This window comes from Bos javanicus, chromosome 29 (assembly GCF_032452875.1).
Source record: "Bos javanicus breed banteng chromosome 29, ARS-OSU_banteng_1.0, whole genome shotgun sequence".
Taxonomy (NCBI): Eukaryota; Metazoa; Chordata; class Mammalia; order Artiodactyla; family Bovidae; genus Bos; species Bos javanicus.
This window is the reverse complement of record NC_083896.1, coordinates 43,822,782-43,849,463: the sequence shown is the minus strand read 5'-3', so window position 1 is coordinate 43,849,463 and position 26,682 is coordinate 43,822,782. Positions and strand designations below refer to the sequence as shown.

Sequence of the window (26,682 nt, the reverse complement as noted above, 5' to 3'; positions counted from 1 at the left end):
TTCATGACCCAGATAATCACGATGGTGTGATCACTGACCTAGAGCCAGACATCCTGGAATGTGAAGTCAAGTGGGCCTTAGAAAGCATCACTATGAACAAAGCTAGTGGAGGTGATAGAATTCCAGTTGAGCTATTCCAAATCCTGAAAGACGATGCTGTGAAAGTGCTGCACTCAATATGCCAGCAAATCTGGAAAACTCAGCAGTGGCCACAGAACTGGAAAAGGTCAGTTTTCATTCCAATTCCAAAGATAGGCAATGCCAAAGAATGCTCAAGCTACCGCATAATTGCACTCATCTCACACGCTAGTAAAGTAATGCTCAAAATTCTCCAAGCCAGGCTTCAGCAATATGTGAACCGTGAAATTTCTGATGTTCAAGCTAGTTTTAGAAAAGGCAGAGGAACCAGAGATCAAATTGCCAACATCCGCTGGATCATGGAAAAAGCAAGAGAGTTCCAGAAAAACATCTATTTCTGCTTTATTGACTATGCCAAAGCCTTTGACTGTGTGGATCACAATAAACTGTGGAAAATTCTGGAAGAGATGGGAATACCAGACCACCTGATCTGCCTCTTGAGAAATTTGTATGCAGGTCAGGAAGCAACAGTTAGAACTGGACATGGAACAACAGACTGGTTCCAAATAGGAAAAGGAGTTCGTCAAGGCTGTATATTGTCACCCTGCTTATTTAACTTATATGCAGAGTACATCATGAGAAACGCTGGACTGGAAGAAGCACAAGCTGGAATCAAGATTGCCGGGAGAAATATCAATAACCTCAGATATGCAGATGACACCACCCTTATGGCAGAAAGTGAAGAGGAACTAAAGAGCCTCTTGATGAAAGTGAAAGTGGAGAGTGAAAAAGTTGGCTTAAAGCTGAACATTCAGAAAACGAAGATCATGGCATCCGGTCCCATCACTTCATGGGGCATGGATGGGGAAACAGTGGAAACAGTGTCAGACTTTATTTTTCTGGGCTCCAAAATCACTGCAGATGGTGACTGCAGTCATGAAATTAAAAGACGCTTACTCCTTGGAAGGAAAGTTATGACCAACCTAGATAGCATATTCAAAAGCAGAGACATTACTTTGTCAACAAAGGTTTGTCTAGTCAAGGCTATGTTTTTTCCTGTGGTCATGTATGGATGTGAGAGTTGGACTGTGAAGAAGGCTGAGCGCCAAAGAATTGATGCTTTTGAACTGTGGTGTTGGAGAAGACTCTTGAGAGTCCCTTGGACTGCAAGGAGATCCAACCAGTCCATTCGGAAGGAGATCAGCCCTGGGATTTCTTTGGAAGGAATGATGCTAAAGCTGAAACTCCAGTACTTTGGCCACCTCATGCGAAAAGTTCACTCATTGGAAAAGACTCTGATGCTGAGAGGGATTGGGGGCAGGAGGAGAAGGGGACGACAGAGGATGAGATGGCTGGATGGCATCACTGACTTGATGGACGTGAGTCTGAGTGAACTCCGGGAGTTGGTGATGGACAGGGAGGCCTGGCGTGCTATGATTCATGGGGTTGCAAAGAGTCGGACACGACTGAGCAACTGATCTGATCATTTGTTTAAGCCCCCAGGTTTTGCAATGATTTGTAAAGCAGCAACAGATGACTAATCATGAGGGTGAGTAGAGTGGGGTGGAGGTCCTGGCTGATTGTTTCACTCTGTCTTTCAGACTTGCCATAGTGCCATATTCCTAAGGACAGAGTAAGGGACAAGGTAGGTGATGAAATAGTTAATCCCACTAGGGGGTTGTAATTTAAAAAAACACAGGAGGCCGCTCTAAGTTACACAAGAAAGCAGGTTTGCTTAACCACAAAACCAAGCAGGCTTGCTTAGCAACAAAACGATGTAACAGAAGCAAGAAATATGCTCCAGAACACTAAAACAATGGCAGCAGGAGACCCGCGTCCTTCCCTGTGAACTCAGCAAGTTAATGATCCTTAGGGCATACTCTCTGTACATATAAAAAATGATGATTTACAGAAAAGTACTCACTGTTACAGAGACCTGGAATAATTTCTACAGTCCTGACTTGACCATATAGAAACAACAAAAAACTCTCCTGCTCAACCTGGAGGAAGAGCTGATGTTGGAAGCATGATGTCTACTCAAGAATGACAAAGAAGGTCTTCTCCCCCTCCCCACTCTTCTTTTGATTATAAAACTGTAGCTCGCTAAGTTCTCAGGGCAGCACCCTCTCCCCCTCCTGCTTGTAAGCCTCAAAATCATCCTGCTCTAACAAATCACTTCTTATCTATCACTTCGCCTCTCGTTGAATTCTTTCTGTGCTGAGACATAAAGGACCAGAGCTCTTCGGAGCCCCCCAGAGGGCCACCTGTAGTTTGCTAAAACTTCAAAAACAGTGGCAAAAATCACTTAAAAGAAGAGAGAGAAACAGGTTATCTCTACACCTCTGTATTTGTTCCAGCACTCCATGGAAATACCCCACGAAAATATTACAATGTCTTAGTATTTACTTCTTTTTTTTTTACTAAGATAATAAAAATAATGCAATTTGAATTTGTGTTGTACTTTTTTCTGCTGCTAAGTCACTTCAGTCGTGTCCAACTCTTTCTGACCCTATGGACTGCAGCCTGCCAGGCTCCTCTGTCCACGTGATTCTCCAGGCTAGAACAGTGGGGTGGGCTGACATTGCCTTCTCCAACTTGTCTCTAATCTTTCAAAATATATTTAATACTGGATCTGAGCTCCGAGGGGTGCTGTGTCATACCAGGGACTCGATCTTCTGCCTGACTCCTGGGAAACCGAACCACAATCCATTTCTGCAAAGTGGAGTTGCTAGGAATGCCAGTGACGGGTGGAGGTCTCTATCCATCGCCCGAGTCTGGCTGCATCATTTACTCGTCAACTGTGTGTGGAGACTGTACTGTCTCCCAGGCCCATTGCTGGGGAGACATTTGCCAGGGGAAGATACAAGTCACACACCAGGGAAGAGCTTTAATCATATAAGGCAGGAAAGAGTTAATGCCAAATGAGTGAGCGCAGTGAGTCCTGAAGTTCCCGGAACCCAGCAGGCAGGGGCTGCTCCAGGGACAACGAGGGGCAGAAACATCACCTTAACCCTCCAAAGACATGGCATTTCCACGTGGGACAAGGATGAACAGAGAGGATTTTAAGGGGCAGAGTCAGGGATTGGAAAGGAAGACGGTGCCTTCTTGGGCCCCTGAGCACAGTTTCTCTTTTCTATACTTTCACAAAGCTGGCGGGCCGCTGCTGGCTGGTTTTCTCCAGCAGCCCCCAGCCTTGCTGTCAGGGCAGCTCTCTCTCATGGCTCTGCAGAGTCGCCCTAGTCCTCAGCCAGTCTTGCCCCCATCAGCGCCAGGAGAAACTGGAGGAAACTGGACACTGGCTGGGGCGCTGCCAGCAAGTGCCAGGCTGTTGGCAGCTTAGATGGTTTCCTTGAGGGGCGAGACTCCCAGCTGCTGAAGAGAAACTTCTTCACCCTTCTCTTCTGCATCATTCCTAGACAGGCGTTCTTTGACTCTGTTGAAATGAAAAGACAAATGACATTAAAAGGAGGTGATGAGGGGCAGGGATTGCGAGCATTGTGGGCAAGGGTGTATTTGTTCCACATACAGGAGGTGTATCTCCGCTGTCCCAAAGTCCCCAAAGAAGGTGACCCGTCCTCTCGTCCCTGTGAGGAACCTCAGCAGGTGCCTCCCACCGTCCCGTCCACTCCCTCGCTCTCTCCTGAGATCCACAGCTACCAGGGGCTGGCCTGGCTGGTATCAGCCAGACTTGGAAAGGATGCCAAGTCAAAGAGTCTTCGGATGAGGACCTGAGGCCAGACACACACCCCAGGTCACACAGCTGGTGAACAGGGCACCAGGCTCAGCCCACTTTCTGCTGCTGGGCCGGGCTTGCCCAGGGACTAGGGGCACCAGTGAGACCCCAGGACTGGGCCCTGGCCCAGGTAGAGGTCAGTCGTTCAAGAGGCAGGCAGGGAGGAGTCAGGTGAGGATGAGGGCAGGGAGGTCACTGCAATAGCCTCCCAGTAGCCCGAGGGCTGTCCCCAGGGCTGCCTGTCCCTGATCACATCCAGTTCTGCTGCTGTTTCCTATTCAACCCTCTAGTCTTTGAAATGATTTATGTTCTGACCTCCTTCTGTTTATTTCATCCTCCTCTTGAACAGACTAAGAACTGTCTATTTTTCTGCTTAGTTTTTCTTATCTTCTTGTCTTAATCACTCACATAGCTTGCCAGATTCTCCTGTCCAGTTTCAGCTGGTTCCATTTTTAGAACTTGTTGCATATTCAAAACATTTCATCAGTGTTTTTTTTTATTTTTAATCCTTACCCATTCTATTTCTGATTTTTTAGTTCAATGGTTTAAGCCTTTGTGTCTGTGTGATCATGGCCTAACATAATCACAAAGAAACATTTTTCTTCTCGTTTTACTGTTCTGCATCTCTCTTTTCTGCCCATTAAGCCTCGTTTTCCTGACTTCTGTCCCTCAGGGTCATTGAGGGACAGAAGCTTGTTGGTTTTGTCTGCTAAGTGCCTGTGGTGGGGAGTGAGAGGTGGTTCTCTCCAATTCTGTCTGATAGATTCCTCTTCCCTTTCAAAGATGATTCCTAAAAACCCAGAGGCAGACATTCTCCACATTCAACTGCTGCAATGGGTAGGCTTGCTCAGTGTTATTTTTGAAACTCATCAAATGAGCAAAGACAACCAGAGGCAGCCTCTTCATGTAATCCATAGTCTTTTTTTTTTTTTTTTGGCTGTGCCTCGCAGCTTGCAGAGTCTTAGTTCCCTGACCAGGGACTGAACCCAGAGCATAGCAGTGAAAGCGTGGAGTCCTAACCACTGGATCCCCAGGGAATTATCAATGGTCTTCTTTTTTTAAGTATCTGAAATACAGTATAAAATATATATATATCTGAAATATAGTACACACACACACACACAATGATTAGGACTCCACACTCTCAAGGTAAGCATTAAAAACATGCTTGGGTCAGCCATGCAGCTGGTGCTCACTATGGGTGGGAGGGCAGCCGGAGGTCCTAGCTGACCAAGAGCCTGGCCCTTGGCCTTGGTGGAAACCAGACCTCTGCTGAAAGGCTGAACTTTTCTCTCTACCCTTCACCTCTCCATGCCCCCCACCAGTGGGAAGAGCTTCATGGACGGTCACTGGTTGGACCTTTGGCACTTTCTCAGGCCAGGCTACCTCTCTTCCGGGTTTTCCTGACACCTCACAAGCTTAGGGGAGCTTCAGCTTCACCCAGCTCCTTCCCTCACTTCTAGGCCTGGGAAATGGGAAATGGCCTAATTGAATTCTTACAATTTTTTTCACTGTGTGACTCATCTCTTTGACTACCAAAGAAAACCTGCTCAATGCAGATAATTTGGAGAAAAAAATTCTAAATATAAAGCAGCCAGGAAAAAAATAAAATATCACTTATACTTTGAGACAACCACTGTCACCATTTTAATATACGTTTTTTCTCTTTTGAGTCTCTATTTCTTGACATAATTAGGAAAATATCCTAATGATAATACACTGAAAACATTTGTTTGTATGTTGTAAACATTTGTTTGAATGTTGTAAACATTCCCCATGCCATTAAACACTCCTCGTCAGCATAACATTTAACTGGTGCACAGTGTATCATAGGTTATCTAAATTGCTGGATATTTGGAGAGTTGACATTTTTTTCTGATACATTAAGCATGATGATGAATATCCTTGTAAATAAACTTTGTCCACATTTCAGCTACTTTTTTTAGGGCAGAGTCTTGGAAATGTCATTGCTGCCTAGAAGCTTGTGAAAAATTTTCCAACTCATGGTCAGTAATGCCAAAGAACCTTCCAGAAAGCTTGCAGGAGTTTCCTCCTTGCTATCTGTACATCTCCTGCATTGAAAATGTTTCCTTAGTGAATATTTAAAACAGGACATCATATGGTTTTATTTGCATTTCTCTGATTATGACTGAAGTGGATATTTTTTCTCTGTTTACTTCCTACTGGCATTTCCTTCTTTGTGAATATTCTATTCTTACATAAAAGGGCCTTTAAAAAAAAAAAAAACAGGATTAGTCAACTGCTTTTTTGCTATTTTTTCCAACAAACTAGGGCATAGACCCAACTGGGGCTGAGCCCTGGACCACATCAGGCATTCAGATACTCTGAGAAACAGTATCTGGTCTCATGATGGATGAAGGGTCTTGAGGATGAGCAACTTGAACTTTAGAAACAGGCATTTTCTTTTCACCTTAATCTTTAACATCCTAGGCCTGTGACCGGCATTCATAACTATCTGATGAGATTAGAAACAGAAAAATGAGAGGGGCTGAGAAGTTCTGAATTCTTATTGTCTAAATGGCTGAAACTCCACTCAACTGTCTCATCAGAAAGGCTGTCTCTTGCCTCTCCTTCCCCAACAAACCAGAGCAAGTCCAGATGCTGCCATCTCATGTTTGGTTGGACAAGAATAGTCGAGAAGAACCCTGGACTGGCCACTGAAGAAGCCCAGGTACTAGCTTCTATCATTTATAATATGCTGGTCAAGTCTAAATCTCCTGTTGGAGGCAGCCTCTTACCAGCCTGTCTACACTGTTGATTGAAAATTATAGATTTGTGGTCTACATCCGGCTTACCAGATTACACAGGCTGGTTTGGGCTATGACCAACAGAATGGAAAAGACCCTTCAGCAAGCTTGTGCTTGCCTCCCTGAGATGGAGACCCACATCCTGATGGCTTGTGATGCGGGATTGAATGGCATCCCGGCGGCTCTGAGGACCCTGGCAGGTGTACTGAGTGCTCTGGCCCTTCCCGATATTAGCCTATATTTTCTTCCTCCTGCTATATTGTATCCTTTGAATTATGACAACCTTAAATAAGTGTGCTTTGTGGAGTCTTATTAGTGCTTCCAAATATAAAATCCTGTGTAATTGCTGGAGTAGTGGAAGTCAAAGAGCAAAGGACCTACTCCAGCCTGAAAGAGACGCGACAACTAAATGCCCCTTGTGATTCTGAACCCGACCCTCCTGCTCTACAGGACGTGGTTGGGGAGGACTTGAATGAGGTCTGAGGGTGAAATGGTAGTCACATAGCAACATTAACTTTCTGACTGTATGTGATGGCTGTATTGTGCTCATGCAGGAGAACACCCTTGGAAAAATTACACATGAACATATTTGAAAGAGATTTCAACAACGTTCTCCATATGGTTCAGAAAAGAAAAGTTCTTTGTCCAACACTAGCACTTCTGTTTGAGATTGTTCCAAACCACACAAGCATGTGTGTATACATATGTATATATACAACTATAAAAATAAACAACAAAAGCAACACAAAATACGGGACTACTCTGTCATGCTTAAGAGAACTTCTCGTACTGTGGCAGTCACAAGCTCTTCCTCACCCCTGGGAGGAGGGGACTCCTGACAGCACCAGCTAGATCAGACCCAAACCGTAGATCGCTGTGAGAAAGAATCGCTTGTTGTCAATTGCTATAAAAATCAAAATTATTCGGGGCAAATGGTGCCCCAAATTCAGTTGGTTCATAGCCAGTAACAACATACTGTAGTTTCATAATTAATTGTTCCTGGCAAGGTCAAAGGAAAGTATATTACCTAAAACCAGAATTTCATTTGGCATTACTCAGATTTTTCTATAGCCAGGGCAAGCAAAATCTGATTTTAAAAATGCCAAGGCCAGACCATTACAGTGGTTCTCTCTGTCATATTAGGGAAGGACACTTCTCCAGTTTCTCTTCCAAGTACCTGAGGCCCTCAGGCAACATCTCAGAGCACCTGCGAACAGGTTCCGGACTGGGTTATTGACAAATGCTTACTAGACCCTGGGATACATGGACCTACATCTGTTCTGTGGGACGAGTAGGGGCTAAGAGCAGAAGGAAGAGCATTCCAGACAGGGACCCCTGGTGGTGGGCAGGGGTCGAACATGGGAGGGTGGGCAGGGACCATATCCTGAGAGTTTCGTAAGGTTTCAATTTTTATCCTCAGTGCAATAAAGAGCCAAGAAAGGGTTCTGAGGAGACAACTGCTGTGATTCTACTCACAGGATAAGTCCTTCACACCAGCACCTGTGTAGAGAGGAAAGAGGAGAGGGGCAGGGGAGGATCTGAAGTTTTTGTGATTGTTCAGACAGAAGATGATGGTAGCCAGGAAAGTGGAGAGAGATGGACAGATTCAAAATATATTTTGGAGGTAAAATTGACAGGACTTGTCAAGATCTGTATCCTTGATCTACATGAATCCAGACTTTGTCCACAGCTCAGGGTAGAAACGGGATGTTTATGGTTTGGGTTATGGATCCCGCAAGGCTTACAGGATCCTAGTTCCCCAACCAGGGCTTGAACCTGTGCCCCCTGCAATGGAAGCACAGAGTTCTAACCACTGGAGCTCCTGAAAATTTCATGGGGGTTTATTTTGAAGGGATGCAAACACAGTCCATGCACACAGGCCTCTGGGCACAGATGGTTCAGCTGTGGCGTCAAGCTGGACCCAGAGAGGTCTCCTGGCACCCTAAAACTGAGGCTCATCCTGGAGCCCTTGTTGGTGAGAAATGCCTCAAGAAGCCACACGAGTCCCCTCTGGCTCTTATTTTAGAAACATTGTCAAGGACATCCCTGTCAGCTCACACAGTGATCTCCCTGAGAAGACGCGTTAGAGACACGTCTTCCAGTGCTAGCTGCTGAGAAAAACCTCCTTTTCTCTGAGGAACTGGTGTTCCCCGTCCTCTCTGAAAAGAGTCGTCAATGTGGGGTCTCCCTTTCTGCTGCCAGAAAGCTTAGAGCCAAAGTGGACAGCCAGCGGACAACCTCGTGGGCTGGTCTTTGCTTCAAACTGGGGCGCCTCTTCCTCCCACTAAACATCACCCCACTGCTCTGCCACATTTCGCTTCAACTCGTCCTCTTTTTCCTGGTCTATAGGTTATTCTTATTTCCGTTTCACAGTTCGCTGTGGAAAAATGGAGGCGGGTAGCACGCTGGTCTCTTGGGCTCTGTTGTCGCCACCAGACCATGTGTTAGCGGCACGTGGAGGACCTGCACTTGTCTCCGCTGCCCACCCCGACTGTGCCCAGAGGCCCCTCACCTCCTCTCCATCGCCTCGATGGTCTCCACCAGGGGCACGTCGCGCGTCTCAGCCAGGAAGCAGACTGCCAGCCCGGCCAGGATCGAGGGGGCCCCGAAGCCCACGGGCGGCAGGACGGCACTGAACTCCCCGAGCATGGTGAGCAGCGGCGCTGCCAGGCCCCCGAGCCGGGCGTTGACCGAGGCGAAGCCCATTCCCATCTGCCTGTCGGAGCAGGGGGCCGGGTTAGCCGCTGTGGCCTGGACGCCCGGAGGGCCCGGCACGCCGGGTCCTGGGTGTTGGGGGCAGAGCAGGACAGAGAGCGGGTCCTGCTTCAGCAAGCCCAGCAGGCGCCAGCCTAGAGTGAGGACCTCCCAGTTTGGGGCCAGCACCCTTGTGTACCCCCTCACCTGCCCCCAGGTCCCCACCTGATCTCCGTAGGGTACAGCTCTCCCGTGAACAGGTACACACAGATGAAGGAGCTGGCCAGGCAGCCTTTCCCCAGTGCCGCCTGGGCCGTGCGCAGGCTCTGCATATCTGGGGGACAGGGGGACAGAGTTGCAGGGGGAGCCCAGAGCCCAAAAGGGGAGCAGGGAGGCACAGCAGGGTGGGGCTGGAGGGGGAGGGACTCCTGGGGAGGAGGGTGGGTGAGGCTCAGAACCTGCAGAGGGAGAAGGAGGCAGAGCCCTGGGGGTAGAAGCTCTGGTTGCAGAACATGGAGGGGAGGATGGGGGGGTTTCTACCTCCAGGGACCCAGAAGCTTGCACACTGCCCTTCTCTGCCCTCTGCCTCCCTCCTTATAATAAGATGCCTTATTCCATCTATCACAGTCCTTTTGGAAAGGCAGGCCAAGCTGCAGAGTTAGGCCTGGGTTCCAACCCAGCTCTGACTCAGCTGGGTGACCTGGCCACTGTGACTCAACCTCTCTGAGCCTCCCTGTCCTCATCTGTAAAATGAGGGGAAAATGCTCAGTGTCATTGAAAGTTTGCTGTTACCATCATTATTCATCATGCAGCAAAATTCCAATGACAAGCCCAACATCAGGGTGATGATCAAAGAAATTATGGCACGTCCTCTGGATTGGGGGCAGCTCCCACTGCACGCTGGAATCAGGAGAGGAGATTTTATAAACACCCACACCTGCGCCCTGCTCCATCTCCAGTACATCAAAGCCTCCTGGGGCTGGTTCAAGTTTGGGTATTTTTAAAAGACCCCCCAGGGGAGTCTGATGTGCAGCTAGAGTTGAAAAACACCAATCAGGTTAAATACTAAATAGTATAAAAAATTAGGGTCATGAAACATTTGCATTAATGTGGAAAAGCAGATTTGTGTTACAACAAATAGTGAAAAGAGATACGTTTTATATAGATAACTATGTATAGTATATACATATATAATCCTATTTATAGTATTATGTATATATTTATCTCAAATATGTCAAGTATAAAATCTATGAATGGGAAAAAAGATTGGAAGAAAATAAGTCAAAATTTCAATAGTAATAATTTATCTATTCTACCATTCCCTCTCAGATTGAACAATAAAGAATCTGCCTGCAATGCAGGAGACCTGGGTTCAATCCCTGGAATGGAAGATGCCCTGGACTAGGGAATGGCAACCCACTCCGGTATTCTTGACTGGAGAATCCCATGGACAGAGGAGCCCGGTGGCTGTAGTTCATGGTGGTCACAAAAAGTCAGACATGACTGGGTGACTAACACACACACACACACACACATCTATTCTTCAGGGTAGGAACTGAAGCACAGAGAAATCAAACAACCCGCCCAAGGCCATGGTGGCAGAACTGGGGGTCACAGCTGGGCCCTTGGCTTTGCTCAGGCCTCTGATATGCAAGCCTGGCTTCATGCTGTGATCATTGGACTAAATACTGAGGTTTGGGTCCCTCTCTTTGAGACTGGTTGCCTTGGCCTGGAGCCCATGGGCTTTGGGAGTTTTCAAAGGTCTCCAGATTGGTGATGATTGCAGCCAGCTTTGCAAACCACTGTTTCAGATCCGGCTGGTGAAAGTTCAGACTCTCAAGTGCCTAGCCAGGCTCCAGGGGGACATGCCAGCCCGCCCTCTGCCTCTCCAGCTCACCTTAGTGAAGTGAAAAGTGACGGTGTTAGTTGCTCAGTTGTGTCCAACTCTTTGTGACTCCATGGACTATAGCCACCAAGCTCCTCTCTCCATGGAATTCTCCAGGCAAGAATACTGGAGTGGATAGCCGTTCCACTCTGCAGTGGATCTTCCCAACCCAGGGATCAAACCCAGGTCTTGTGCATTGCAGGCAGATTCTTTACTATCTGAGTCACCAGGGCAGCCCTGGTGTTCTTATCCATCATTCTAATCTCTCTGGCAAGGCAGTAAATGCTCTGAGGGCGAAGACTCATGTCCTTTGTAGATTCTCCACTGTGATACTGTCACTAGGTCCTGCTGCTGCTGCTGCTGCTAAGTCACTTCAGTCGTGTCCGACTCTGTGTGACCGCATAGACGGCAGCCCACCAGGCTCCCCTGTCCCTGGGATTCTCCAGGCAAGAACACTGGAGTGGGTTGCCATTTCCTTCTCCAGTGCATGAAAGTGAAAAGTAAAAGTGAAGTCGCTCAGTCGTGTTCGACCCTCAGCGACCCCATGGACTGCAGCCTTCCAGGCTCCTCGGTCCGTGGGATTTTCCAGGCAAGAGTGCTGGAGTGGGGTGCCACTGCCTTCTCCTGAGTCACTAGGTCCTAGTGCTAAACTCCAGTAGTCTATAGTCACTTTCTTTCCAGATCCAGAAGAATATCCCTCAGCCTTGTTCCTGCACAGTGTCTGTTGCCCCTCAAACCCTCAACCCCAAAGGCAGAAGCAGGCAGCTCACCTTCCGGCACAAACATGTTCGAGATCACCATGAGCCCGGCCAGGATGAGGAAGGAGGCCACTGTGGCCCGGCGGCCCACGTAAATCATGGTGGTGGTGGCCACCAGCATGGCCGGGATGTCTATGACGCCAAATAGGACCTGTACCAGATACACACTGAGCCCAAACTTCTGCAGGTCCATGGCCAGGCCGTAGTAAGCCAGGGAGTTGGAGAACCTGGAAGAGGAGGCAGAATGGTCCTGCTTCAGCCCAGAGCTCACTGTCCTGGATCTGAGGGCACCCAAGGGTGAACGGCATAGGACTCCTCTGCTGGCTCTACCATCAAAATATTCCCAGAACCTGACTACATCAGGGGGGAGCGAAAATCCCCTGGCTTGGCAGGATACTCCCTCCTGGTCTCCTAAGCCTCTGATTTTGGCCGTGGAGCCCACACTCCTCCATCCACATCCCCTTCCAGCCACCCTGAGTCCAGCCAGCACCATTCCAGCCCTTCCGTCTCCAGGCTTCAGCGGCTGATCTGATTTGGACAGGACATCAAGAATTATGTCCTGAATTATCAAGAGAGGTTCAAGAAAAAGCTTGTGACCGTTTTATATGGCTTGTCTGGAAACTTCTGTAAATCCTATGTTTTAGTAAAATATTTTTGTTATTCTTAAAAAAAAAAAAAAAAGAATTGGAGGGAGGGACATCCCCAGTGGACCAGTGATTAGGACTCGGCTCTTTCACTAACGTGCCCTGGTTTCGATCCCTGGCCGGGGAGCTAAGATCTCGGGGTTCACAGCCAAACTGACTCTGTTGGCCTGGAGTTACAACACTTGGGGTCTCCACAGAAACTTACGAGGTCCCTGAGACAGTGTCTCAAAGAGTTACTTGTACATCCATGTTCACAGCAGTGTCATTTACAATAGCCAAAATGTGGAAGCAAGCCGGGTGACCATCAACAGCAAGTGGTCTACACATGCAATGACTCAGCCTGAAAAAGGCAGAAATCCTGACTATGCTACAACACAAATGGATCTTGAGGACATTATACTAAGCGAGATAAGCCACTCACAAAAAGATAAGTATCGTATGATTCCACTTACGGGAGGCCCCTAGAGTGGTCAAGTCCACAGACATGGAATGCTGGTTGCCAGAGGTTGAGGGGGAGCAGGAATGGAGGAGATATTGTTTAATAAGTACAGAGCTTCAGTGTCGAAAGATGAAAAGAGTTCTGCTGACGGTGGTACAACAATATGGTAGGTACTGCCCAGTTACCAACGGTTAGGATGCTGCGACTCCCCTGGTGGCCCAGTGGTAGAGATTCCACACTTCCACTGCAGGGGCACAGACTTGATCCTTGGAAACTAAGATCCCGTTTGCCACGTGACATGCCCCCCAAAATGGTTAAGATGCTGAAGTTTATGTTATGTGTATTTTATGACACTTTCTGGACATGAAACAAAATAAAATGTCCCTGAGGAAGGGGCTTGAGATGGGCCCTCATGATGAGAGGGTAACAGGCAGGAAGGCCAGGGGTCTCCAAACGGAGGAAATAGCCTGCAAGTGTCAGACATTTTTATCTCTCTTAAGCGGCGGGAGGAAACAAACTAGCGATATTTTTTTCCTTCTCTATACAAATTTAAAAGGAGGTTTCTCTTCAAATACTGTGTTGCCATAAGGACACCTGGTTTCCCCTGAAGTTAACTGTTCTCAAACCTAGAGATAACCAATGCCTTTTTCTTACGGAAATGTTTGTCTTAAGCTATGCTAATGTGCTATGCATTTACCCCAAACTCTGTCTTCAAGTCGGTTCCGCCTCTTGGCTCAGAACCTACTTGACACACCAGTATGTTATACTCAGATATTGTTCCCCTAATCTATGTAAATGAAACTATTTGTATGGTGGTCTGCCCTTCTCCAAGATTCAAGTTAATCATTTTATGGCCCAGGATAAACCATTTGGTGCCAAGATTATCCCAAAATGCACGTTATGGGCGAGGGGCCTGGTGCCATTCTGAATTTTAAGACATTCCTTTCTTTCATTAACAGACTGCTAGTGACTATATATCGGAGAAGGCAATGGCACCCCACTCCAGTGCTTTTGCCTAGAAAATCCCATGGACGGAGGAGCCTGGGAGGCTGCAGTCCATGGGATCGCTAGAGTCGGACACGACTAAGCGACTTCACTTTCACTTTTTACTTTCATGCATTGGAGAAGGAAATGGCAACCCACTCCAGTGTTCTTGCCTGGAGAATCCCAGGGACGGGGGAGCCTGGTGGGCTGCTGTCTATGGAGTCGCAGAGTCGGACACGACTGAAGTGACTTAGCAGCAGCAGCAGTAACTATATAACATCCAGCTGAAGACTAGCCGGGCCGGGGTGGGGCGGGGGTGGGGCGGTACTCTTTTGCCCCCTTCTGATGCCTATGTCAGAAGCTTTCTCTATCTTCTTTATACTTTAATAAAACTTTATTACACAAAAGCTCTGAGCGATCAAGCCTCGTCTCTGGCCCTGGATTGAATTCTTCTCCTCCAGGGGCCAAGAATCCCGGTGTCTTTGCATGATTCAACAACAACCTTTCAATGACCCACCTGCATAGGTCTTATTTCTCTGCAGGACATGCTGGCACAGACCCAGGAGTGTAGGGAGAGGGGAAGTGGAGAAATAGAAAGTGGCAGTGGGCTCTCTCCTACCAGGGCCCAGCATCAGCCCCCAAACCACTTACTGAGAAACTCCTGCCATCCCTCCCGGTTATCCCCAGCCGTGTGAGTCAGTGAAGATGGAGAAAAGGAGAAAAAACTTCAGGAAAAGGTAACAGTCATTCTTGTGGGCACTATCGACAATAGCCAAGACATGGAAGCAACCAAAATGTCCATGGACACATGAATGGATAAAGAAGTGGTAGGACTTCCCTGGTGGTGCAGGGGTTAAGAATCCACCTGCCAATGCAGGGGACATGGGTTCGATCCCTGGCCCAGGAAGATTCCACATGCTGTGGAGCAACTGAGGCCATGTGCCACATACTAAAGCCCGCGTGCCCTAGAGCCCGTGCTCCACAAGAGAAGCCGCTGCAGTGAGAAGCCGTGTGCCGCAACTAGAGAGCAGCCCCCGCTCTCCGAAACTGGAGAAAGCCACTGCAGCAACGAAGGCTCAGTGCAGCCAAAAAAAAAAAAAAAGAATAAATACAATTTTTTAAAATAAAATAAAGAAGATGTGGTATATTTATACAGTGGAATATTACTCAGCCACAAAAAAGAATTAAATAATGCCATTTGCAGCAACATGGTAGGCTTATCACGTCAAGTGAAGTAAGACAGAGGAAGATAAATATCATTTGATATCACTTATATGTGGAATCTAGCAAATGATACAAATGAGTTTATATATGGAACAGAAAGACCCACAGACAGAAAAGAAACTCACAGTTTTTATGGGGAAAAGTGGAGGAATTTGAGATTAACATATATACCTACTATACACAAAATAGATAACCAACAAAGACCTACTATACAGCACAGGGAACTATACTCAATATTTTGTAATAAACTATAAGGGAAAAGAATCTAAAAAAAAATAAATAATGTATAACTAAATCACTTTGCTGTGCTCCTGAAACTAACATAACATTGTAAATCAGCTATGTACTTCAGTTTAAAAAATAAGAGAGAAAAATGACAGATTTTTCTGGGTGAACCTGACCTAGTCATAGAAATCCTTTAATTCTGGACATAGAGGTCAAAGGTGGGGAAGTCAGAGACTCGAAATGTGAGAAGGATTTGCTGTGATGAAAATTCTCCTTTGAGATGGAGGTGGCCATATGGCAAGAATATAAATGGCCTCAATGACTTGAGAGTTCAGTTCAGTTCAGTCTCTCAGTTGTGTCCGACTCTTTGCGACCCCATGAATCGCAGCACACCAGGCCTCCCTGTCCATCACCAACTCCCGGAGTGGCCCCTGGCTAACAACTAGTGGAGAAATGAACATGTCAGTCCCACAACAACAAAGAACTGAACGCAGCCAACACTTTGAATGAATCTGAAAGTGAATTCTTCCCATGCAGCCTGCCCACCGTCTTCATTTCAGCCTTGTACGAAAATCCTGAAGAGAGAACTCAACCATACTGTGCCTGGACTTCTGACCTACACAGCGATAAGCTCATAAATGGATATTGTGTGGAATCTAAAATATGACACAAAGGAACTTATCCATGAAATAGAAACAGACTCAGGATGTAGGGAACAGACTTGCGGTTGCCACGGGGGAAGAGAAGAGGGGGAGGTTGGACTGGAAGTTTGGGATTAGCAGATCCAAACTGTTCCATATAGGATGGATAAACAACAAGGTCCTACAGAATAGCACAGGGAACCGTATTCAATAGCTTGTGATAAACCATATTGGAAAAGAACATGAAAAATAATGTATAAATATATGTAATATAACCGTCACTTTGCTGTACAGTAGAAACTAACAACCATTGTAAATCACTGTAAACCAACTATCCTTCAACAAAATGAACTTTTAAAAAATGGTATTGTTTTAAGGGCGGTTCAAGAGGGACAGGACATACATATATCTATGGCTGATTCATGTTGATGTTTGACAGAAAACAACAAAATTCTGTAAAGCAATTATTCTTCAATTAAAAAAATAAATAAATTAAAAAAAGGGGGAAATTGTTGCTTAAAAGACATTGTTAGTTTATTGAACCTGGGTATTTCTTAAGACTTCAAATGTACTTCTGTATCATTGATATTTCATTAAAGAAACTCAATTAATGAAAAAAATGGTATTGTTTTCAGCTGTTGTGGTCATTTGTTACATAGCAACATGAAAGTAATACAGTATATGAAAACTAAAGTGATTGTTGAGAGGGCTGAGGGACACCCAGTCAAAAATTAACTGGTTTCCATTCATATCCTTTGCTTAATAATGCGTGTGCTCAACTGGGGATTAGAAAGTGGGGCATATAAGGAGTGGCCTGTGAAGACGTGAGTGCCCCAGTTGAAAGTCTTCCCAGCACCTGGGTCCTGAGGAGCTCTCTGGCTGCCCAGGCCCAGAACGGCCTCACAGGCAGCACTTTGGGGGCAGAAGCCCTCTGAATGCTCAGTGTGGGGACAACCCCACATTTGCAGGGCACAGGGACACAAGTGCTTTGCCAGAGTGGGGAACTTCCCAGAATTCTCTGGAGGCATATTAGGATACAACCAGGTGTATTTTATTCAAGTTGCCTGGCTGATTTCAGTCGGTGCCCCCAGCTGGGTGAGACCCATCTCTAGATGTGGGTTCCCTAGGTCAGCAGGGGTATCTTATGCACGGCCTTAGGTCTTAGCAACCAGCAGGGGCCCAGAGGACCCTGGACACTCGGAAGACATGGGAGAAAGCATGGGGAACAGGACTGACTTCACAAGGCCCTCTGTGCATTGCATTAAGTATTTGAGAGTTTGTCAGTGGGGACACTGGCGTGTCCTGGCCTTGGGTCAAAGTCCTGGACAGGAGCCCAATACCTACCAGACCACCATGAGACAGCACGTGACTTTACGGATGGCTGGGGTTCGGAAGAGGTCCAAGACTGAGTTGGAGGGGCGACCAGCTGCAAACTCACTCTGGATGTAGGAGCTCACCACCTGGGCAAGGAAAGTCTGATCAGGGGGAGACGGGATCTGCGATCCTATTCCTAGGGGAGGGCCAAGGTCGAGAGCCCTGGCAGGATGGTTGACCCTTGTCTCCTCCCCAGGCTGGTTCCAGGACTTTGAGTTGAAGCAGAGCCTTCAACCTGAGTCCCAGGGCTCCTGGGCTGCCCACTGATTAGGCTGAAATAATCAGGGGCACCCTCAGACCCCACTCCTGGTGTCAACTCTGAGACAGTCTCAGCCGGTGGTTAAGGAGGCAGGTTCCCAGGGGTTCTGCCACCTCCTATTGTGTTTTCTTAAGCAGATTGCGTAAGTTATTATTTCCCTGCCTGTTCCCTCTGGATCCAAAGGGTTGGGTGACTTGGTAATCCAAACATCAGATTCCCTCATCTTTAAAAGTGAGGCATTAGGAAATCCCCTGGTGGTTCGGTGATTAGGACTTGGCGCTTTCACTGCCACGGCCCCCGTTCAGTCTCTGGTTGGGGAACTGAGATCCCACAAGCTGCGCAGAGCAGCCAACAAGAAAAAAGTGAGGCATTAAATGAGATTGTGTACAGAAAACCCTTAGCACGGTACCAAGCAACTGGCTCAATAAATGTATTTATTTATAATAAATAGTAGCTATCTTATCATAAATGGTATGCATAGTAAATGGTACTTTTGTTATTGATTATTTGATAATTTCATCTTAGGATTTTTATTTTTATTTTATTGAATTTCTGGCTAAATGTGAATGGGTTATTTCCCCATCCCATGGATGGACAGATTGATAAACAAAACAGTGAAATGATTTACCCCAGATCACAGAGCCATTCTGTGGTTAAACATCTTCGTCCCACTGGAGCTCTTCCCACTCTATTTATTCTCAGCCTGTTCACCTGGATGGTGAGTCCTGGCAAGTCACCAAATCCCAGCACATCTCGAGGCTGCCAGCAAGACTGAAAACTGGTGCTCCCCTAACTTGCAGCAGACCTGCCTACCTCCTTGGTCAGCCTTTCCCCTTCCTCCTTTCTCCCATTCATCGCAGCCACCTTCCGCAGGTTCTTCAGAGCTACCTGGGTCTTGCCATGAAGGAGGAGCCATCGAGACGACTCTGGCAGCCACCTGGGACCAAGAGAAGGATGGAGAATGAGTGGCACTGAAATGGCCCCTGTGATGCCTTCTGATGGCCACTGGGGCACTGAATGGGCCGAGTGGCACTCATGCCATTCCTCAAACCAGAGCATACCTTCTTTCACCTTCCGGACCCCAAAAAAAGGAAAAACCCTTGCTGTCAGCAGAATCGGGAAAACTGGGGGACGTACGGCCTCTCTTTCTTGCAGCACATCTCTCAGAGAATCTCTGCAGTGTATTCAGAGACGACATGGGCCTTCAGGTGTCCACAGATCTGGTTTTGAGACTGGTTCTGACCCCAGTAAATGGCTTTTTTATTTGTTTTCCTTTGGTTGTTTGTTGTAGTTAATTTTCTTTTTTTCTTAAAATTTTTGCTGGAGTACAGTTGATTTATAATGCTGTGCTACTCTCTGCCATAACAGCAAAGTGAAACAGTCATACATACACCTAAATCCCCTCTTTCCTAGATTCTCTTCCTATATAGGTCATTATAGAGTACTGAGTAGAGTTCTCTATCCTATGTAGTAGATCCTAATTTGTTATTTACTTTACATATGGAAAAAAAGTGAAAGTGTGTTGCTCAGTTGTATCCAACTCTTTGCAATCCCGTGGACTGTAGCCTGCCAGGCTCCTCTGTCTATAGAATTCTCCAGATATGAATACTGGAGTGGGTAGCCATTCCTTTCTCCAGGGACTCTTCCTGACCCAGGGACTGAAGCTGGGTCTCCTGCACTGCGAGCATATTCCTTACCATCTGAAGCACCAGGAAGCCCTAACTTGTATATGTCAATCCCAGTCTCTCCCAGTATGTGGCTTTGAAGAAGTCATGGATCCACCTGGGCTGCCTCATCGCTCCTCCTATAAAATTCCCTGGGGTTGTTGTGAGGTGCAAAGGAGCTGATGAAGGCAAAGCTCTCGGTGTGTTCTGGAGCCCCTCAGTAATGTAAGGGGTTCTATCCTGAACCTGCCCACAGCCATGCATGGTCCTTGTGAGCCCATGTCCTCACTTCTGCGCGTCCCCACCACGTCCCCCAAACTCCAGTCGCTGCCCACCCCAAGGCTCCCCCAGGGGCAGGTGAGGGCCTGGCTATACAGGTGCACTCTGCCCCAGCCCTCTCTGCTCAGAACGTACCAAGAGTAGAGGAAAAAGATGAGGAAGGGGACAGAGACCGCAAACTGCAGCCACCGCCAAGGGCGGATCAGGTACGCCACGCCCGCCAGGATGAGCTGACCCGAGGTGAACGAGTACCCCAGCAAGATCCCCGCCACGGTCCGGCCCCGGGTGGGCATCCACTCCACGACTGCGGAGAAAACCACACCAGGCTCAGTGGGGCTCGTTGCTCACGTGGGTGTTTAATTCAAGCCTCCCCGCTCCTTTAGAATGACTCTGTGGCCACTGGAAATCATTCCAGAGAGGCATGAGCACGGACAAATGTGTCCCAACCTCAGTCCTTACCCTTAGAAAAATGCCAGGTGGACTAAAGAGCTTCATGTAGGGCTTCCCTGGTGGTCCAGGGTTAGGAATCCACCTTGCAAGGGAGGGGACACAGGTTCGATTCCTGGTCCAGAAAGATGCTACATGCCATGGGGCAACTAAGCCTGGGCACCATAATTACTGAAGCCTGAGCCTAGAGCCTTTGCTCTGCAATAAGAGGAGCCGCTGCAGTGAGACGCCTGCACGCTGCAACTAGAGCATCGCCCAAGACTAGAGAAAGTCCCTGTGCAGCAACAAAGACCCAGCACAGCCGAAAATAAATACATACATGTTAAAAGGAGCTAAATAGAACAATAAAAGCATAACAATATTAGAAGAAACCATGCTAGATGTCTTTTCAATCTTAGAGTCAGGAAAGGCTTTTCCAAGAATGTCACAAAACCCAGAGACAACAAAAGGGAAGACCAAAAAGAGCTGCATAAAAGTAAGGAGTCTCTGCTTAAAAAAAATACCCATTGTAAGCAGAGTCATAGCTTCAGCAAAAAAGACAGGGAAAAAAAATACCATTTCAAATAATAGTCAAAGGGTGACTTTCCCTAATCTGGGAAGAATTCTTACAAATCAATAGGAAAACAACTAACACGCCAAAAGGAAAAACAGGCCAAGGCTGTGAACAGTTGGTTGAAAGGGAATATAATGACTTAATTACGCATGTGTCTGTCTGTGTTAGTTGCTCAGTCGTGTCCAACTCTTTGTGACCTCGTGGACTATATATAGCCCGCCAGGCTCCTCTGTCCATGGAATTCTCCGGGCAAGAATACTGGAGTGGGTTGCCATTCCCTTCTCCAGGGGATTTTCCTGACCCAGGGATTGAACGAACCCGGGTCTCTTGCACTGTAGGCAGATTCTTTATCATCTGAGCCACCAGGGGAGCCCCTTTTAATTACATGATTTTTTGCAAATAGCAAAGCTTGGAAACAATTTAAATGTCCATCCGTGGGGGCCTGGTGACATAGAGCAGGCACACTCTCACGAAGCAACCAGAATAAACAGAAGAGGATGCTGCTTTCAGGCAGCAGCCAGCTCGTGTGTCCAGTCCATTGGCAAGCCCTGTGGCTTCTCCCTGCAGAACCTCAGAGCCTAACTGAACCTTCCTGCCTCCCCCTGTGCTAACCCCGGCTCACTCCAGCCTCACCTCTTGCCAGGTGACCGGATGAGCCTCAGACCGGCCTTCCTGCTCCTGTCCTCGAGCCGCATGGCAGCCTGAGGGGTCCTGGCCGATGCCAAGTGGGACCAAGTCAGGCCTGTCCTCAGCTCAGGACCCTCCAGAGGCTCCTGCCTCACTCGGAGTCAAAGCCAACGTCCTTCAAGGCCCAGGCCTAAGGATCTGCGGCCGTCGCCCCAGCCCTGCTTGTCACCCACCTCCACTCTGTCCAGCCACGAGGACCTCCTTGCTCTTGAGTCCTCTAGACACACTCTTGCCTCAGGGCCTTTGTCTGGAACGTTCCCCCCCGGTGGCCACAGGTCCCCTTCCCTCACCTCCCTCAAGCTTTGGTCAAAGTGACCCCTTCTCAGCGAGCCCTGCCCTGAGCCAATAAAACTGCAGGCTCTCTCCGCCTCAGGCCGCCACCGCCCAGCCCCTCGCCTGGCCGCTCTCATCCCCTTTCTGGGCTCTGTAACACTTATCACCTTCTAACACACTACGCAGTTCGCTTATTTGTGTTTATCTGTCTTCTTGCAGGAGAACATGGGCTCTTCAGAGCAGGATCTACTTGTTCTCCACCTCCCACACCTAGTAGTGTGTGTGTGTGTGTGTTCGTGTGTGTGTGTGTAGGGATGTGTGTATATGGTGCATGTCTTGTGGTTAGGAGTGTGTATGGTGTGTGTGTAATGGTTAGGAGCATGTGTGTGTCTGTATGTAGGAGTATGTGTATATGCGTGTGTGTTATGGTATGTGTGTATGTGTAGAGGTGTACACAATTGTGCATACAATATACACATTATATATTGTGCAGGGGTGTGTGTTGTGGTTAGAAGTGTGCATGTGTGTATGTCAGAATGTGTGTATATGGGGTATGTGTGTGTGTAGGCATGTGTATTATACAGGTGATTCTAGCAGGAGATGGGTTTGGGACGACTGTTTCTGCCTTTAGATTCCACGAGCCATGGCTGGACGCCCACCCTGAAGGATGAGGCAGGTAGGCTGGGGTTTGCTGAGGTCCCACCGTGAGCTCAGCACCCTTCAATGTCCGGATGTGGGGAGGAGAGGTGACCAGAGTGTGACCTGGAGCATCCTAGTTCTCCGGCCCCAAGATTCCCCACTACCCTGGGAAAAACGACCCCAACAAACCAAGTAATTAGAGGCAGGGGGCGGGCCTGCGTCCAGGCTGGGCTTCCTCTGCCCACACGGCTCTCTGCCACAGCCACTGGAACCAGCCTGGAGTGACGACTGAGCCTGTCAGTGTGGGGTGGGGATGTTCCCACCTGGCACCCAGGAGGCCAGGCCGCCAGCGGCCCCAAGGGGAAGCCTCGCCTCTTTGGGATCCACATACTTTCGGGATGCCTGCCATCCACCCCGGGGACCCTGTGTCTCACCTCGTTTCCACGTCCCCACGCTAAGCCCCACAGGAGCCTGGCACACAGTAGGTCCTTAGTAAGTGGTTATTGCTGACTAATTCACACAAGAAGGGAACCCAGCCCTCTCAGCTCGCAGACATGCAAATCGCAACCCAGGGTTCCCAGCTCACTGCTGGCAGGCCCCGCTGAGAACCCAGGTCTCCTGAGAACCCTGGTGGGAGGCTGTGAGTTGAGGTCACCGGATGAGAATCCCACCACAAGGAAACGGGAAAGAGGCGCACCAGTGGGGCTGCCATTGCCCTCCTGCCCCTGCCAGGCCCTCCCCTCCAGTCCCCTCCACGGCTGGACTCACCCAGAGAGAGCGAGTTGAGGATGATGCCGGAGAAGGTCATGCCCATCAGGAACCGGCAGAAGCAGTAGGTCCCAAAGGAGCTGAAGTATGCCGTGGCCGCCCCTGAAACTGCCAGCTGCAGGTATGACCAGACCAGGGGGGCCTTGCGGCCCAGCCTGAGCCCGGCCATAAGCCCAGGTTAGGGTTCCGAGGTGGCAGCAGCTTCCCCCATGGCTGTCGTGGAGGGAGGATGAGAGGAAGCTACTTATCCCCACCCCCTACCCCCCAATTTGAAAGCCACTCATCCTAAGAGAAGCGCACTTGCTGGGGCCCAGGCCCTGGCAGAGGCCAGGGAGGGAGAACACGGTGTGGAAGGAGCGCGGGGATGAAGAGACACCTTCCTGCCTTCGTTCTTTCACTCAAGGAGAATTCTAGCTCCCGACCAAGACCCCACTCTCCCAGGATTTGGGGGAAGGCAGAGATTCTGCAGAGGCCCAGAAGCTGGTGCAGAGGGTTATGAGAGGGTCCCCTGAGTGACCTCCTGGCAGGGGGTAGCCCTCGAACCAGAACTCATGGCGTGTGAGCCCTTGAGGGGGCCCAGGCTGATGGGAGCAGGACCCCAGGAGCCGGTCTTCATTTGAATTGGTCATTTTGGCGGGGCCAGGGTGAGGTGGGGCTTGTTATACCGTAAAGGAATCCAAGGCCAGGGAAGCAGGGCCTTGGCATTGCCCCATTTGTAAGTGAGGGTCCAGGGCTGTAGCCCTAGCTTGGCCAGGTGGGCAGCACTTCTTTTTCACACACCGCATGTTACACTCATTCATTCCATCATTCATTCATTGATTCTGTTGCACAGATGTCCATTGATGACCTCTAAGGGGTAGGTCTGAGCTGAGGGCTGGTGACAAAGAAGACACTATGCATAAGATACAGGCTCATTCAGAGAAAGACCCAATGTGTCATGACACAGGGCGACAGGGGCTACGACAGGGCCACCCACGAGGCGGCTGAGGCACACAGCACAGTCCAGGGTGTGGGTCTGCAGTCCTGGAGACCCCAGAACCTGAAGATTGAGAGGAGGGGCTGTGGGGCGGGGAGAGGAGAGGGGGAGAGAGAGAGAAGGGGAGGCGAAGCAGGGAGGGAAGGGAAAGAGGACAGAGGAGGGAAGGATGCCAACTCCATCAGAGCCATGGTGTGCGCTGCACTTCGGGGCGTCTCTGTACCCTCAGGTAGTCAGCAGTGGCTCACCCACACAGTGGAGTGCAGCCTGGATGTAGGCAGGATGGGATAGCTGTCTGAAGCAACACGCAGAGGCCACGAATGAAGTGAAATGAAATCTTGATAGAGAAGCATGTGTGGGCTGTGCCCGCGTTTGTATGAAAAAGGGGGATGGAGCACATGTGCGTGCTCAAGACTGTTGTTCAGTCGCCCAGTCGTGCCCGACTCTTTGCGACTCCACGGACTGCAGCTTGCCCAGCCTTGGATTGTATAAAATCATAAAACATCTCTGTGAGATACACAGAACCAGGCTGCCCTAGAGGAATTACTGGAGTGCAGGGCAGAGGGGAGAACGCTGGCCTGCATACCCACTTGTACCTTCTGGAATCTTGAACCATGCGAATGTATTATATAATAAATTATATAATACATATATCTACTTTAAAATAAATATTTTAAATACATATTAAATACATTAAAATACATATTATTTTAAATTTTAGTTTAAAATAAACTTTAATAAAGAAAAATTAATGAACAGACTGGGGAAACCCTCGCCCCCAAAGGCTCACCTGTCTGCAAGGCTGCCAAACACAGCGGCGCCTGCCAGCACCCCGGCCATGTAGGCGGACTGAGCCAGGTCGCGGAGGGTGCGGGCCTCGCACACCAGGTCCCACTGCGGGGGAGGGAGGGACGCTCCAGCCTCGGCCTGGGGTGCAGCCCCCACCAACCCTGCAGCCCCTGGCCCCACCTGACCTCCGTCACAATGGTGGATGGGAAGACACTGCGGTCGTACACCCAGCCGTCCTTGCAGCCCTCCGTGGCTGCCCCGTCGACAGAGGCGTTGGGGCTCAGGAGGGCCCACTGAGGCCGTGTGAAGCGCCGGCACGGCTCGGGGAGCCCGAGCGGGTGCAGGGGTACGGTGGCTCTCAGCCAGGCCCCCGAGCCGTAGACGGCCGCCGCACTGTGGTTGGCGGGGCTCTGGCAGTGGTGAGGGGGCACGGCGGCCGTGAAGTTCTGCAGGAAGTTGTGACAGGCCAGCAGGCTGCAGGGAAGCAGCAGCAGGGCCGTGGAGACGAGCTGGAAGCGACCCACGCCACCCAGGGCGTCCAGCAGGTCTGTGAAGGCCATGGCCCCGGGCCTGTCCTGAGGCCCAGGTGTGGGGCCTTAAGTAAAGGGGCTGGGCCCTGGGAGGTGGAGGAACAGGCCGGGGTTAGGACCGCAGATGCCCCGTGTCCGGAACTCACAGGGGTCCAGTTACACCTCACAGGAGGCCTGGGGCGTCCCCACGTCTGGAGGCTCCCCTGCTGCCAGGCCCTTTCTCCTCGTTTCTCCTAATCTCTTACCTCCCGGGTTAGAAAAGTGAGGGGTCCCAGGGGGCCGCCTCACAGCCCCCTGCCCAGATCTGCAGGCCCAGGCCCCTGCCCACAGCCCTCATGGGGGGACCCCAGCCGTAAATGCAGCGCCATCGTCACCCTCCCCTTCTTTCTGGAGGCTGCCGTGAGGCGTCTTCAGGAGCCCAGTTCCAGCCTCAGCGCACGGGACCCAGGCCTGTCACTGGTCTCCCCTGAGGCCAGAGCCTTAAAAGCTTGGAGATCATGTAAGGGGGTGCCAGCGATTACTGCTGCTTGCCTCTCCCCCATTTTCCTGGAAGTTGTGGGCTGCACAGGAGATACTCAGAAAAAAGTCCTTTAAAAATGCCCAAATAGGGCAACCACGAGGAAGGCCTGCTCTCCCTGCCTCCACCCCAGGCACCCTCAGGCTGGAGGTGGGTGAGGGGTAGGGCCTCCACGCTTGGGCACCCACAGTGTCCCAGCCTCTCATCAAAGGAAACCCACTACAGAGAACCAAGAGGGTGGGGCCCTCCACCTGCCTCCTCTCACAAACCAGCCCTGGCGCCCAGGAAATGACGGGCCACTCCCCTTACTGACGAGACCCAGTAGACCGGCCCAGGGACTCCCAAAGGAAAAATGCAGATTCCAGGCCCCGTCTGCCACTCGGGGCTCCGCCTGGGGCTCCCGGGGCCAAGGGCAGTCCCCACCCCCACCTGGCTCCATCAGTCTCTGCCCTGCAGGTGCTGCCCTAGTTTGCGGTTCTCCCCTCGCGGCACTGCTCCCAGCCCCTCCTCTACCCCCAACGCAACCTACTTTTATCTCTGGTAAGAAGAGCCTGGATCCTTAGGACCAGAACAGCTTATATAAACCACAGGTGTCTGGGTCACAGGGCAACTCCCCTCCCCCAGCCTCAAGAAGACTTCCAGGAGGCTCTGTGCTCTGGGGAGCTTCCTGGGGGTCAGGTTGGTGCTAAGTAGGGCTTTGGGTCTCAGCCAGAGCCTCACGTTCCCTGCAGAATGTGCAGGGAAGGAAGGGGTCAGGGCTCAGAGGAGGGGGGCATGGAGGACCAGCAGGGCCATGTGGGACCTCAGCAGTGTGGTCCCATCCCCGCCCCCCACCCCCTGTCAGATGCCCAGGA

General features: G+C 49.6%; 1 protein-coding gene across 1 annotated transcript; it reads right to left on the bottom strand.

Annotated features, from left to right (window-relative positions):
- Window positions 1-3,139: 3,139 nt before the first annotated feature.
- LOC133241422 (solute carrier family 22 member 20-like) lies at window positions 3,140-25,475 on the bottom strand. Its single transcript, XM_061406906.1, has 10 exons — window positions 24,967-25,475; window positions 24,783-24,886; window positions 23,017-23,171; window positions 19,785-19,953; window positions 18,520-18,643; window positions 17,418-17,533; window positions 11,929-12,143; window positions 9,499-9,607; window positions 9,092-9,295; window positions 3,140-3,511 (listed from the first exon to the last, which is right to left on the bottom strand). Exons 1-10 carry the CDS (start codon window positions 25,339-25,341, stop codon window positions 3,415-3,417), a joined length of 1,668 nt encoding a protein of 555 aa, XP_061262890.1. The 5' UTR covers window positions 25,342-25,475; the 3' UTR covers window positions 3,140-3,414.
- Between the last annotated feature and the right edge of the window lie 1,207 nt (window positions 25,476-26,682).